The sequence below is a fragment of the Oncorhynchus keta genome, chromosome 27, assembly GCF_023373465.1.
Source record: "Oncorhynchus keta strain PuntledgeMale-10-30-2019 chromosome 27, Oket_V2, whole genome shotgun sequence".
Classification (NCBI taxonomy): Eukaryota; Metazoa; Chordata; class Actinopteri; order Salmoniformes; family Salmonidae; genus Oncorhynchus; species Oncorhynchus keta.
The window spans coordinates 2361900-2374890 of record NC_068447.1 but is presented as its reverse complement, the minus strand read 5'-3'; the positions used below and the strand labels follow the sequence as shown (position 1 = coordinate 2374890).

The 12991-nt window shown below is 51.2% G+C and overlaps 1 protein-coding gene across 1 annotated transcript in view; it reads left to right on the top strand.

Annotated features, from left to right (window-relative positions):
* The window catches only part of LOC127912603 (plexin-B1-like), an 80775-nt gene that overhangs the window by 65831 nt on the left and 1953 nt on the right, over window positions 1-12991 (top strand). Inside the window, exons 12-14 of the mRNA XM_052482620.1 lie at window positions 2296-2468; window positions 4471-4622; window positions 9841-9946. Of these exons, the coding sequence (XP_052338580.1) occupies window positions 2296-2468; window positions 4471-4622; window positions 9841-9946 (431 nt within the window). The remainder of the gene's footprint in view (window positions 1-2295; window positions 2469-4470; window positions 4623-9840; window positions 9947-12991) is intronic.

Here is a 12991-nt window from a genome sequence, read left to right as displayed (position 1 = left end):
ACCAGTTGTGTTGTCCCACAGTGCAGCTATATGACCAGTTGTGTTGTGTTGTCCACAGTGCAGCTATATGACCAGTTGTGTTGTCCCACAGTGCAGCTATATGACCAGTTGTGTTGTGTTGTCCCACAGTGCAGCTATATGACCAGTTGTGTTGTGTTGTCCCACAGTGCAGCTATATGACCAGTTGTGTTGTGTTGTCCCACAGTGCAGCTATATGATCAGTTGTGTTGTGTTGTCCACAGTGCAGCTATATGACCAGTTGTGTTGTCCCACAGTGCAGCTATATGACCAGTTGTGTTGTGTTGTCCACAGTGCAGCTATATGACCAGTTGTGTTGTCCCACAGTGCAGCTATATGACCAGTTGTGTTGTGTTGTCCACAGTGCAGCTATATGACCAGTTGTGTTGTCCCACAGTGCAGCTATATGACCAGTTGTGTTGTGTTGTCCACAGTGCAGCTATATGACCAGTTGTGTTGTGTTGTCCACAGTGCAGCTATATGACCAGTTGTGTTGTGTTGTCCACAGTGCAGCTATATGACCAGTTGTGTTGTCCCACAGTGCAGCTATATGACCAGTTGTGTTGTGTTGTCCCACAGTGCAGCTATATGACCAGTTGTGTTGTGTTGTCCACAGTGCAGCTATATGACCAGTTGTGTTGTCCCACAGTGCAGCTATATGACCAGTTGTGTTGTGTTGTCTCACAGTGCAGCTATATGACCAGTTGTGTTGTCCCACAGTGCAGCTATATGACCAGTTGTGTTGTGTTGTCCCACAGTGCAGCTATATGACCAGTTGTGTTGTGTTGTCCCACAGTGCAGCTATATGACCAGTTGTGTTGTGTTGTCCCACAGTGCAGCTATATGACCAGTTGTGTTGTGTTGTCTCACGGTGCAGCTATATGACCAGTTGTGTTGTGTTGTCCCACAGTGCAGCTATATGACCAGTTGTGTTGTGTTGTCCCACAGTGCAGCTATATGACCAGTTGTGTTGTCCCACAGTGCAGCTATATGACCAGTTGTGTTGTGTTGTCCACAGTGCAGCTATATGACCAGTTGTGTTGTGTTGTCCACAGTGCAGCTATATGACCAGTTGTGTTGTCCCACAGTGCAGCTATATGACCAGTTGTGTTGTCCCACAGTGCAGCTATATGACCAGTTGTGTTGTCCCACAGTGCAGCTATATGACCAGTTGTGTTGTGTTGTCTCACAGTGCAGCTATATGACCAGTTGTGTTGTGTTGTCCCACAGTGCAGCTATATGACCAGTTGTGTTGTCCACAGTGCAGCTATATGACCAGTTGTGTTGTCTCACAGTGCAGCTATATGACCAGTTGTGTTGTGTTGTCTCACAGTGCAGCTATATGACCAGTTGTGTTGTCCCACAGTGCAGCTATATGACCAGTTGTGTTGTGTTGTCCCACAGTGCAGCTATATGACCAGTTGTGTTGTGTTGTCCACAGTGCAGCTATATGACCAGTTGTGTTGTCCCACAGTGCAGCTATATGACCAGTTGTGTTGTGTTGTCTCACAGTGCAGCTATATGACCAGTTGTGTTGTGTTGTCCACAGTGCAGCTATATGACCAGTTGTGTTGTGTTGTCCCACAGTGCAGCTATATGACCAGTTGTGTTGTGTTGTCCCACAGTGCAGCTATATGACCAGTTGTGTTGTGTTGTCCCACAGTGCAGCTATATGACCAGTTGTGTTGTGTTGTCTCACGGTGCAGCTATATGACCAGTTGTGTTGTGTTGTCCCACAGTGCAGCTATATGACCAGTTGTGTTGTGTTGTCCCACAGTGCAGCTATATGACCAGTTGTGTTGTCCCACAGTGCAGCTATATGACCAGTTGTGTTGTGTTGTCCACAGTGCAGCTATATGACCAGTTGTGTTGTGTTGTCCACAGTGCAGCTATATGACCAGTTGTGTTGTCCCACAGTGCAGCTATATGACCAGTTGTGTTGTCCCACAGTGCAGCTATATGACCAGTTGTGTTGTCCCACAGTGCAGCTATATGACCAGTTGTGTTGTGTTGTCTCACAGTGCAGCTATATGACCAGTTGTGTTGTGTTGTCCCACAGTGCAGCTATATGACCAGTTGTGTTGTCCCACAGTGCAGCTATATGACCAGTTGTGTTGTCCCACAGTGCAGCTATATGACCAGTTGTGTTGTGTTGTCTCACAGTGCAGCTATATGACCAGTTGTGTTGTGTTGTCCCACAGTGCAGCTATATGACCAGTTGTGTTGTGTTGTCTCACAGTGCAGCTGTATGACCAGTTGTGTTGTGTTGTCCCACAGTGCAGCTGTATGACTGTTCAGTGGGCCAGTCTGACTGTAGCCAGTGCAGAGCGGTGTCTTCAGGGTACGGCTGTGTCTGGTGTGGTGGAGAGACACCAGGCTGTGTCTACAATCTCTCCTGTACCAGCTCACCTGGGTCCGCTGACACCTGTCCCTCGCCTCAGATCACACAGGTACACACACATCGCTCTGAACATCACTGTCCTGTACCTGGGTTTATAAAGGTTTTCAGAGAAGAAGTGATGTTCCGGAATCAGGTTCATTAGGATCTGAGATGCTTTGTGAATATATATCTTCTAATGAAGGTTTTAGTGATACAAAAAACAACATTGAGACTTTAGTGATACAAAAACAACGTTTTGACAGAAGTTTGTTCAACTCCTATACCATGTTGTTTTTGGATATTAGTAAAGCCCTTCTCCTGTTCTGTTCTCGCTGTTCTGTTCTCTCTTCTCCTGTTCTGTCCTCTCTGTTCTGTTCTCTCTTCACCTGTTCTGTTCTCTCTTCTCCTGTTCTGTTCTCTCTTCTCCTGTTCTGTTCTCTCTTCTCCTGTTCTGTTCTCTCTTCTCCTGTTCTGTTCTCTCTTCTCCTGTTCTGTTCTCTCTTCTCCTGTTCTGTTCTCTCTGTTCTGTTCTCTCTTCTCCTGTTCTGTTCTCTGTTCTGTTCTGTCCTCTCTTCTCCTGTTCTGTTCTGTTCTCTCTTCTCTGTTCTCTCCTGTTCTGTTCTCTCTTCTCCTGTTCTGTTCTCTCTTCTGTTCTGTTCTCTCTTCTCCTGTTCTGTCACCTGTTCTGTTCTCTCTTCTCCTGTTCTGTTCTCTCTTCTCCTGTTCTGTTCTCTCTGTTCTGTTCTCTCTTCTCCTGTTCTGTTCTCTCTTCACCTGTTCTGTTCTCTCCTGTCCTCTCTTCTCCTGTCCTCTCCTCACATGTTCTGTCCTCTCTTCTCCTGTCCTCTCTTCTCCTGTTCTGTTCTCTCTTCTCCTGTTCTGTTCTCTCTTCTCCTGTTCTGTTCTCTCTTCTCCTGTTCTGTTCTCTCTTCTCCTTGTCTCTTCTCCTGTTCTGTCCTCTCTTCTCCTGTTCTGTCTTCTCTCTGTTCTGTTCTCTCTTCTCCTGTTCTGTTCTCTCTGTTCCTGTTCTGTCCTCTCTTCTCCTGTTCTGTTCTCTCTTCTCCTGTTCTGTCCTCTCTTCTCCTGTTCTGTCCTCTCTTCTCCTGTTCTGTTCTGTTCTCTCTGTTCTGTTCTCTCTTCACCTGTTCTGTTCTCTCTTCTCCTGTTCTGTTCTCTCTGTTCTGTTCTCTCTTCTCCTGTTCTGTTCTCTCTTCTCCTGTTCTGTCCTCTCTTCTCCTGTTCTCTCCTGTTCTGTTCTCTCTTCTCCTGTTCTGTTCTCTCTTCTCCTGTTCTGTTCTCTCTTCTCCTGTTCTGTTCTCTGTTCTGTTCTCTCTTCTCCTGTTCTGTCCTCTCTTCTCCTGTTCTCTCCTGTTCTGTTCTCTCTTCTCCTGTTCTGTCCTCTGCTGTTTTGTCCTCTCTGTTCTGTCCTCTCCCGTCCTCTCCTCTCCTGTCCTCTCCTCACCTGTTCTGTCCTCTCCTCACCTGTTCTGTCCTCTCTTCTCCTGTTCTGTCCTCTCTTCTCCTGTTCTGTCCTCTCCTCTCCTGATCTGTCCTCTCCTCACATGTTCTGTCCTCTCCTGTCCTCTCCTCTCCTGTTCTGTCCTCTCCTGTCTTGTTCTCTCTCCTGTTCTGTCCTCTCTTGTCCTGTCTTGTCCTCTCCTGGTCTGTCTCTCTGTTCTGTCCTCTCCTCACCTGTTCTGTCCTCTCCTCACCTGTTCTGTCCTCTCCTCACCTGTTCTGTCCTCTCCTCACCTGTTCTGTCCTCTCTTCTCCTGTTCTGTCCTCTCTTCTCCTGTTCTGTCCTCTCCTCTCCTGATCTGTCCTCTCCTCACATGTTCTGTCCTCTCCTGTCCTCTCCTCTCCTGTTCTGTCCTCTCCTGTCTTGTTCTCTCTTGTTCTGTCCTCTCTTGTCCTGTCTTGTCCTCTCCTGGTCTGTCCTCTCCTGGTCTGTCCTCTCCTGGTCTTGTCCTCTCCTGGTCTTGTCCTCTCCTGGTCTGTCCTCTCCTGGTCTGTCCTCTCCTGGTCTGTCCTCTTCTGGTCTGTCCTGTTCTGTCCCGTTTTGTCCCTGTCAGATCCAGCCAGTGACTGGTCCGGTGGAGGGAGGTGTTCTGATCACCATCCGTGGGTCCAACCTGGGGATGCAGTACCAGGACATCCAGGGAGGAGTGACTGTAGCTGGGGTCAGCTGCCTGCCTCAGTCCCATGGATACCTCATCTCTACCAGGTAATTCCACTATGTCTGTCTGTCTGTCTGTCTGTCTGTCTGTCTCTGTCTGTCTCTGTCTGTCTGTCTGTCTGTCTGTCTCTGTCTGTCTGTCTGGCTGGCTGGCTGGCTGGCTGGCTGGCTGGCTGGCTGGCTGGCTGTCTGTCTGTCTGTCTGTCTGTCTGTCTGGCTGGCTGGCTGGCTGGCTGGCTGGCTGTCTGTCTGGCTGTCTGTCTGTCTGGCTGGCTGGCTGGCTGGCTGGCTGGCTGGCTGGCTGGCTGGCTGAGGTCCCCATTTAGCTGTTCTTCCTGACGTCGTCACTTTTCACATAAACGATCAATTGAACGTTAAAAACCATCGTGTCCGAAGACTTTTAAAGCCTCAAAGGATCCAACTTTCAAAACAAGTCCTTTTTGGCCACAACAGTCGACTAGCCAGCCACAACAGTCGACTAGCCAGCCACAACAGTCGACTAGCCAGCCACAACAGTCGACTAGCCAGCCACAACAGTCGACTAGCCAGCCACAACAGTCGACTAGCCAGCCACAACAGTCGACTAGCTAGCTAGCCACAACAGTCGACTAGCTAGCTAGCCACAACAGTCGACTAGCTAGCCACAACCGTCGACTAGCCAGCCACAACAGTCGACTAGCCAGCCACAACAGTCGACTAGCTAGCTAGCCACAACAGTCGACTAGCTAGCTAGCCACAACAGTCGACTAGCTAGCTAGCCACAACAGTCGACTAGCCAGCCACAACAGTCGACTAGCGAGCTAGCCACAACAGTCGACTAGCTAGCTAGCCACAACAATCGACTAGCTAGCTAGCCACAACAGTCGACTAGCTAGCTAGCCACAACAGTCGACTAGCTAGCTAGACACAACAGTCGACTAGCTAGCTAGACACAACAGTCGACTAGCTAGCTAGCCACAACAGTCGACTAGCTAGCTAGCCACAACAGTCGACTAGCTAGCTAGCCACAACAGTCGACTAGCTAGCTAGACACAACAGTCGACTAGCTAGCTAGACACAACAGTCGACTAGCTAGCTAGCCACAACAGTCGACTAGCTAGCTAGACACAACAGTCAACTAGCTAGCTAGCCACAACAATCGACTAGCCAGCCACAACAGTCGACTAGCTAGCCACAACAGTCGACTAGCTAGCCACAACAGTCGACTAGCCAGCTAGCCACAACAGTCGACTAGCCAGCTAGCCACAACAGTCACCTAGCCAGCTAGCCACAACAGTCGACTAGCCAGCCAGCCACAACAGTCGACTAGCCAGCCAGCCACAACAGTCGACTAGCCAGCCACAACAGTCGACTAGCTAGCTAGACACATCAGTCGACTAGCCAGCCACAACAGTCGACTAGCCAGCCACAACAGTCGACTAGCTAGCTAGCCACAACAGTCGACTAGCCAGCCACAACAGTCGACTAGCCAGCCACAACAGTCTACTAGCTAGCTAGTCACATCAGTCGACTAGCCAGCCACAACAGTCGACTAGCCAGCCACAACAGTCGACTAGCTAGCTAGCCACAACAGTCGACTAGCTAGCTAGACACATCAGTCGACTCGCTAGCTAGACACAACAGTCGACTCGCTAGCTAGACACAACAGTCGACTCGCTAGCTAGACACAACAGTCGACTCGCTAGCTAGACACAACAGTCGACTCGCTAGCTAGACACAACAGTCGACTCGCTAGCTAGACACAACAGTCGACTCGCTAGCTAGACACAACAGTCGACTAGCTAGCTAGACACAACAGTCGACTAGCTAGCTAGACACAACCGTAGACTAGCTAGCTAGACACAACCGTAGACTAGCTAGCTAGACACAACCGTAGACTAGCTAGCTAGACACAACAGTCGACTAGCCAGCCACAACAGTCGACTAGCCAGCCACAACAGTCGACTAGCCAGCCACAACAGTCGACTCGCTGGCTAGACACAACAGTCGACTCGCTGGCTAGACACAACAGTCGACTCGCTGGCTAGACACAACAGTCGACTCGCTGGCTAGCCACAACAGTCGACTAGCAGGCTAGCCACAACAGTCGACTTGCCGGCTAGACACAACAGTCGACTAGCCGGCTAGACACAACAGTCGACTAGCCGGCTAGACACAACAGTCGACTAGCCGGCTAGACACAACAGTCGACTAGCCGGCTAGACACAACAGTCGACTAGCCGGCTAGACACAACAGTCGACTAGCCGGCTAGACACAACAGTCGACTAGCCGGCTAGCCACAACAGTCGACTAGCCGGCTAGCCACAACAGTCGACTAGCCGGCTAGCCACAACAGTCGACTAGCCGGCTAGCCACAACAGTCGACTAGCCAGCCACAACAGTCGACTAGCCAGCCACAACAGTCGACTAGCCAGCTAGACACAACAGTCGACTAGCCAGCTAGACACAACAGTCGACTAGCCAGCTCGACACAACAGTCGACTAGCCAGCTCGACACAACAGTCGACTAGCTAGCTCGACACAACAGTCGACTAGCCAGCTAGACACAACAGTCGACTAGCCAGCTTGACACAACAGTCGACTAGCCAGCTAGCCACAACAGTCGACTAGCCAGCTAGCCACAACAGTCGACTAGCCAGCTAGCCACAACAGTCGACTAGCCAGCCAGCCACAACAGTCGACTAGCCAGCTAGCCACAACAGTCGACTAGCCAGCTAGCCACAACAGTCGACTAGCCAGCTAGCCACAACAGTCGACTAGCCAGCTAGCCACAACAGTCGACTAGCCAGCCACGACAGTCGACTAGCCAGCCACGCTACTAGCTAGCCACGACAGTCGACTAGCCACGGCTAGCTAGCCACAACAGTCGACTAGCCAGCCACGCAGTCGACTAGCCAGCCACAACAGTCGACTAGCCAGCTAGACACAACAGTCGACTAGCCAGCTAGACACAACAGTCGACTAGCCAGCTAGACACAACAGTCGACTAGCCAGCTCGACTAGCTAGCTAGACACAACAGTCGACTAGCTAGCTAGACACAACAGTCGACTAGCCAGCTAGCCACAACAGTCGACTAGCCACAGTCGACTAGCCAGCTAGCCACAACAGTCGACTAGCCAGCTAGCCACAACAGTCGACTAGCCAGCCACAACAGTCGACTAGCCGGCTAGCCACAACAGTCGACTAGCTAGCCAACAGTCGACTAGCCAGCCACAACAGTCGACTAGCCAGCCACAACAGTCGACTAGCCAGCCACAACAGTCGACTAGCCAGCCACAACAGTCGACTAGCCAGCTAGACACAACAGTCGACTAGCCAGCCAGCCACAACAGTCGACTAGCCAGCTCACACAGTCGACAGTCGACTAGCCAGCTCTAGCCACAACAGTCGACTAGCCAGCTCGCCACAACAGTCGACTAGCCAGCTAGCCGAGCCACAACAGTCGACTAGCCAGCCACAACAGTCGACACAGCCAAAACAGTCGACTAGCTAGCCAGCTAGCTAGCCACAACAGTCGACTAGCCAGCCACAACAGTCTAGCCACAACAGTCGACTAGCCAGCTAGACACAACAGTCGACTAGCCAGCTAGCCACAACAGTCGACTAGCCAGCTAGCCACAACAGTCGACTAGCTAGCCAGCCACAACAGTCGACTAGCCAGCTAGCCACAACAGTCGACTAGCCAGCTAGCCACAACAGTCGACTAGCCAGCTAGCCACAACAGTCGACTAGCCAGCTAGCCACAACAGTCGACTAGCCAGCCACGACAGTCGACTAGCTAGCCACGACAGTCGACTAGCTAGCCACGACAGTCGACTAGCTAGCCACGACAGTCGACTAGCCAGCCACGACAGTCGACTAGCCAGCCACAACAGTCGACTAGCCAGCCACAACAGTCGACTAGCCAGCTAGACACAACAGTCGACTAGCCAGCTAGACACAACAGTCGACTAGCCAGCTCGACACAACAGTCGACTAGCCAGCTTCGACTAGCTAGCTAGACACAACAGTCGACTAGCTAGCTAGACACAACAGTCGACTAGCCAGCTAGCCACAACAGTCGACTAGCCACAACAGTCGACTAGCCAGCTAGCCACAACAGTCGACTAGCCAGCTAGCCACAACAGTCGACTAGCTAGCCAGCCACAACAGTCGACTAGCTAGCCACAACAGTCGACTAGCTAGCCACAACAGTCGACTAGCCAGCCACAACAGTCGACTAGCCAGCCACAACAGTCGACTAGCCAGCCACAACAGTCGACTAGCTAGCCACAACAGTCGACTAGCCAGCTAGACACAACAGTCGACTAGCCAGCCAGCCACAACAGTCGACTAGCTAGCCACAACAGTCGACTAGCCAGCTAGCCACAACAGTCGACTAGCCAGCCAGCCACAACAGTCGACTAGCCAGCCAGCCACAACAGTCGACTAGCCAGCCAGCCACAACAGTCGACTAGCCAGCCAGCCACAACAGTCGACTAGCCAGCCAGCCACAACAGTCGACTAGCTAGCCACAACAGTCGACTAGCCAGCCACAACAGTCGACTAGCTAGCCACAACAGTCGACTAGCCGGCTAGACAGCTGTTTAGATTTTAACACATTCACTCATTTGTTTGTAAATAATGAACAAACTACCAAATAACAGTCTAAAAAATATCATATTTGACTGTTCAGACACAAGGCGCATGGCCAGGAATCAGATTTGACCATTCAGACACAAGGTGCATGGCCAGGGATCAGATTTGACCGTTCAGACACAAGGTGCATGGCCAGGAATCAGATTTGACCATTCAGACACAAAGCGCATGGCCAGGAATCAGATTTGACCATTCAGACACAAGGCGCATGGCCAGGAATCAGATTTGACCGTTCAGACACAAGGTCCATGGCCAGGAATCAGATTTGACCATTCAGACACAAAGCGCATGGCCAGGAATCAGATTTGACCATTCAGACACAAGGTCCATGGCCAGGAATCAGATTTGACCGTTCAGACACACCTACTGAGAACTATCTGAAACCATTTGCTTTTCGGCCGTTCAGACTGCAGGAAACAGGTTCCAGTCGGTTATATATGTTTTTTTATTTGAGTCAATTGGAACATGAACAGGGCTTCAGACTACAAGGCTCTGTGTGTGTGTGTGTGTGTGTGTGTGTGTGTGTGTGTGTGTGTGTGTGTGTGTGTGTGTGTGTGTGTGTGTGTTTGTTTTCCCTGTGTGTTAATTGCTAATTGTCTGGTCGTGTGTGTGTGTGTGTATTCCAGGATAGTGTGTGAGCTCCAGCCCAGTAAACAGGAGACAGAGGGACCTGTCATTGTTTCCGTGAGAGACTCAGAACCAGGACAGTCTCTGCAGATATTCACCTACCAGGTATGTAACACACACATACTCACTCACTCACTTCACGGGGCAAAAACCCTGTGCTAACCTGGAGCGCGAGTACATGACATTACAACTCTGCTTCCTAACGTTTTACCACAGATGTCTGGAGCTGGTACTGTTGTAGTCCACGTGGGATCATATGACATTAGGAGGGTTAGCTTGAAACTGATGAACATTTATTTTAAAGAACTGATTCTAGCTCTGAAAGATTACAAAAAGCAATTATTTCAGGCCCGGTACCATCGCTGGCTGTGAAAGATTCAGCCCCTTTCTGCCCTCCCCTCTCTGCCCTCCCCTCTCTGCCCTCCCCTCTCTGCCCTCCCCTCTCTGCCCTCCCCTCTCTGCCCTCCCCTCTCTACCGGCTACTCAAATCAAATTTCATAAAGGAAAACGTCCCTAGCGGGTGGAACACATATGACAGCTTGTTACACAAAAGAAAAGGGGCTGGGTTTGAGTGAAAGAGCGGGAAGACTGAGGAACAAAGGGAGAAGCTGTGCTATCGTAAATACAGTCTCTTATGCATTCTAAATTACCGCCCATTTGGAAAAGGAAAATGCAATAAATATTTACTCTGAGCTGCACTTCGGTAGGTTGGTTTTAATCATTTTAGTCAATAAGACTCTTGCTACGTAAGCTTAACTTTCTGAACATTCGAGACGTGTAGTCCACTTGTCATTCCAATCTCCTTGCATTAGCGTAGCCTTTTCTGTAGCCTGTCAACTATGTGTCTGTCTATCCCTGTTCTCTCCTCTCTGCACAGACCATACAAACGCTCCACACCGCGTGGCCGCGACCACCCTAACCTGGTGGTCCCAGCGCGTACGACCCACGTGGAGTTCCAGGTCTCCGGTAGCCTCTGGAACTGCCGATCTGCGGCCAACAAGGCAGAGTTCATCTCAGCCTATGCCTCCCTCCAGTCCCTTGACTTCTTGGCACTGACGGAAACATGGATCACCACAGATAACACTGCTACTCCTACTGCTCTCTCCTCGTCCGCCCACGTGTTCTCGCACACCCCCGAGAGCTTCTGGTCAGCGGGGTGGTGGCACCGGGATCCTCATCTCTCCCAAGTGGTCTTTCTCTCTTTCTCCCCTTACCCATCTGTCTATCGCCTCCTTTGAATTCCATGCTGTCACAGTTACCAGCCCTTTCAAGCTTAACATCCTTATCATTTATCGCCCTCCAGGTTCCCTCGGAGAGTTCATCAATGAGCTTGATGCCTTGATAAGCTCCTTTCCTGAGGACGGCTCACCTCTCACAGTTCTGGGCGACTTTAACCTCCCCACGTCTACCTTTGACTCATTCCTCTCTGCCTCCTTCCTTCCACTCCTCTCCTCTTTGACCTCACCCTCTCACCTTCCCCCCCTACTCACAAGGCAGGCAATACGCTTGACCTCATCTTTACTAGATGCTGTTCTTCCACTAACCTCATTGCAACTCCCCTCCAAGTCTCCGACCACTACCTTGTATCCTTTTCCCTCTCGCTCTCATCCAACACTTCCCACACTGCCCCTACTCGGATGGTATCGCGCCGTCCCAACCTTCGCTCTCTCTCCCCCGCTACTCTCTCCTCTTCCATCCTATCATCTCTTCCCTCTGCTCAAACTTTCTCCAACCTATCTCCTGATTCTGCCTCCTCAACCCTCCTCTCCTCCCTTACTGCATCCTTTGACTCCCTATGTCCCCTATCCTCCAGGCCGGCTCGGTCCTCCCCTCCCGCTCCGTGGCTCGACGACTCCTTGCGAGCTCACAGAACAGGGCTCCGGGCAGCCGAGCGGAAATGGAGGAAAACTCGCCTCCCTGCGGACCTGGCATCCTTTCACTCCCTCCTCTCTACATTTTCCTCCTCTGTCTCTGCTGCTAAAGCCACTTTCTACCATTCTAAATTCCAAGCATCTGCCTCTAACCCTAGGAAGCTCTTTGCCACCTTCTCCTCCCTCCTGAATCCTCCCCTCCTCCCTCTCTGCAGATGACTTCGTCAACCATTTTGAAAAGAAGGTCGACGACATCCGATCCTCGTTTGCTAAGTCAAACGACACCGCTGGTTCTGCTCACACTGCCCTACCCTATGCTCTGACCTCTTTCTCCCCTCTCTCTCCAGATGAAATCTCGTGTCTTGTGACGGCCGGCCGCCCAACAACCTGCCCGCTTGACCCTATCCCCTCCTCTCTTCTCCAGACCATTTCCGGAGACCTTCTCCCTTACCTCACCTCGCTCATCAACTCATCCCTGACCGCTGGCTACGTCCCTCCCGTCTTCAAGAGAGCGAGAGTTGCACCCTTCTGAAAAAACCTACACTCGATCCCTCCGATGTCAACAACTACAGACCAGTATCCCTTCTCTCTTTTCTCTCCAAAACTCTTGAGCGTGCCGTCCTTGGCCAGCTCTACCGCTATCTCTCTCAGAATGACCTTCTTGATCCAAATCAGTCAGGTTTCAAGACTAGTCATTCAACTGAGACTGCTCTTCTCTGTATCACGGAGGCGCTCCGCACTGCTAAAGCTAACTCTCTCTCCTCTGCTCTCATCCTTCTAGACCTATCGGCTGCCTTCGATACTGTGAACCATCAGATCCTCCTCTCCACCCTCTCCGAGTTGGGCATCTCCGGCGCGGCCCACGCTTGGATTGCGTCCTACCTGACAGGTCGCTCCTACCAGGTGGCGTGGCGAGAATCTGTCTCCTCACCACGCGCTCTCACCACTGGTGTCCCCCAGGGCTCTGTTCTAGGCCCTCTCTTATTCTCGCTATACACCAAGTCACTTGGCTCTGTCATAACCTCACATGGTCTCTCCTATCATTGCTATGCAGACGACACACAATTAATCTTCTCCTTTCCCCCTTCTGATGACCAGGTGGCGAATCGCATCTCTGCATGTCTGGCAGACATATCAGTGTGGATGACGGATCACCACCTCAAGCTGAACCTCAGCAAGACGGAGCTCCTCTTCCTCCCGGGGAAGGACTGCCCGTTCCATGATCTCGCCATCACGGTTGACAACTCCATTGTGTCCTCCTCCCAGAGCGCTAAGAACC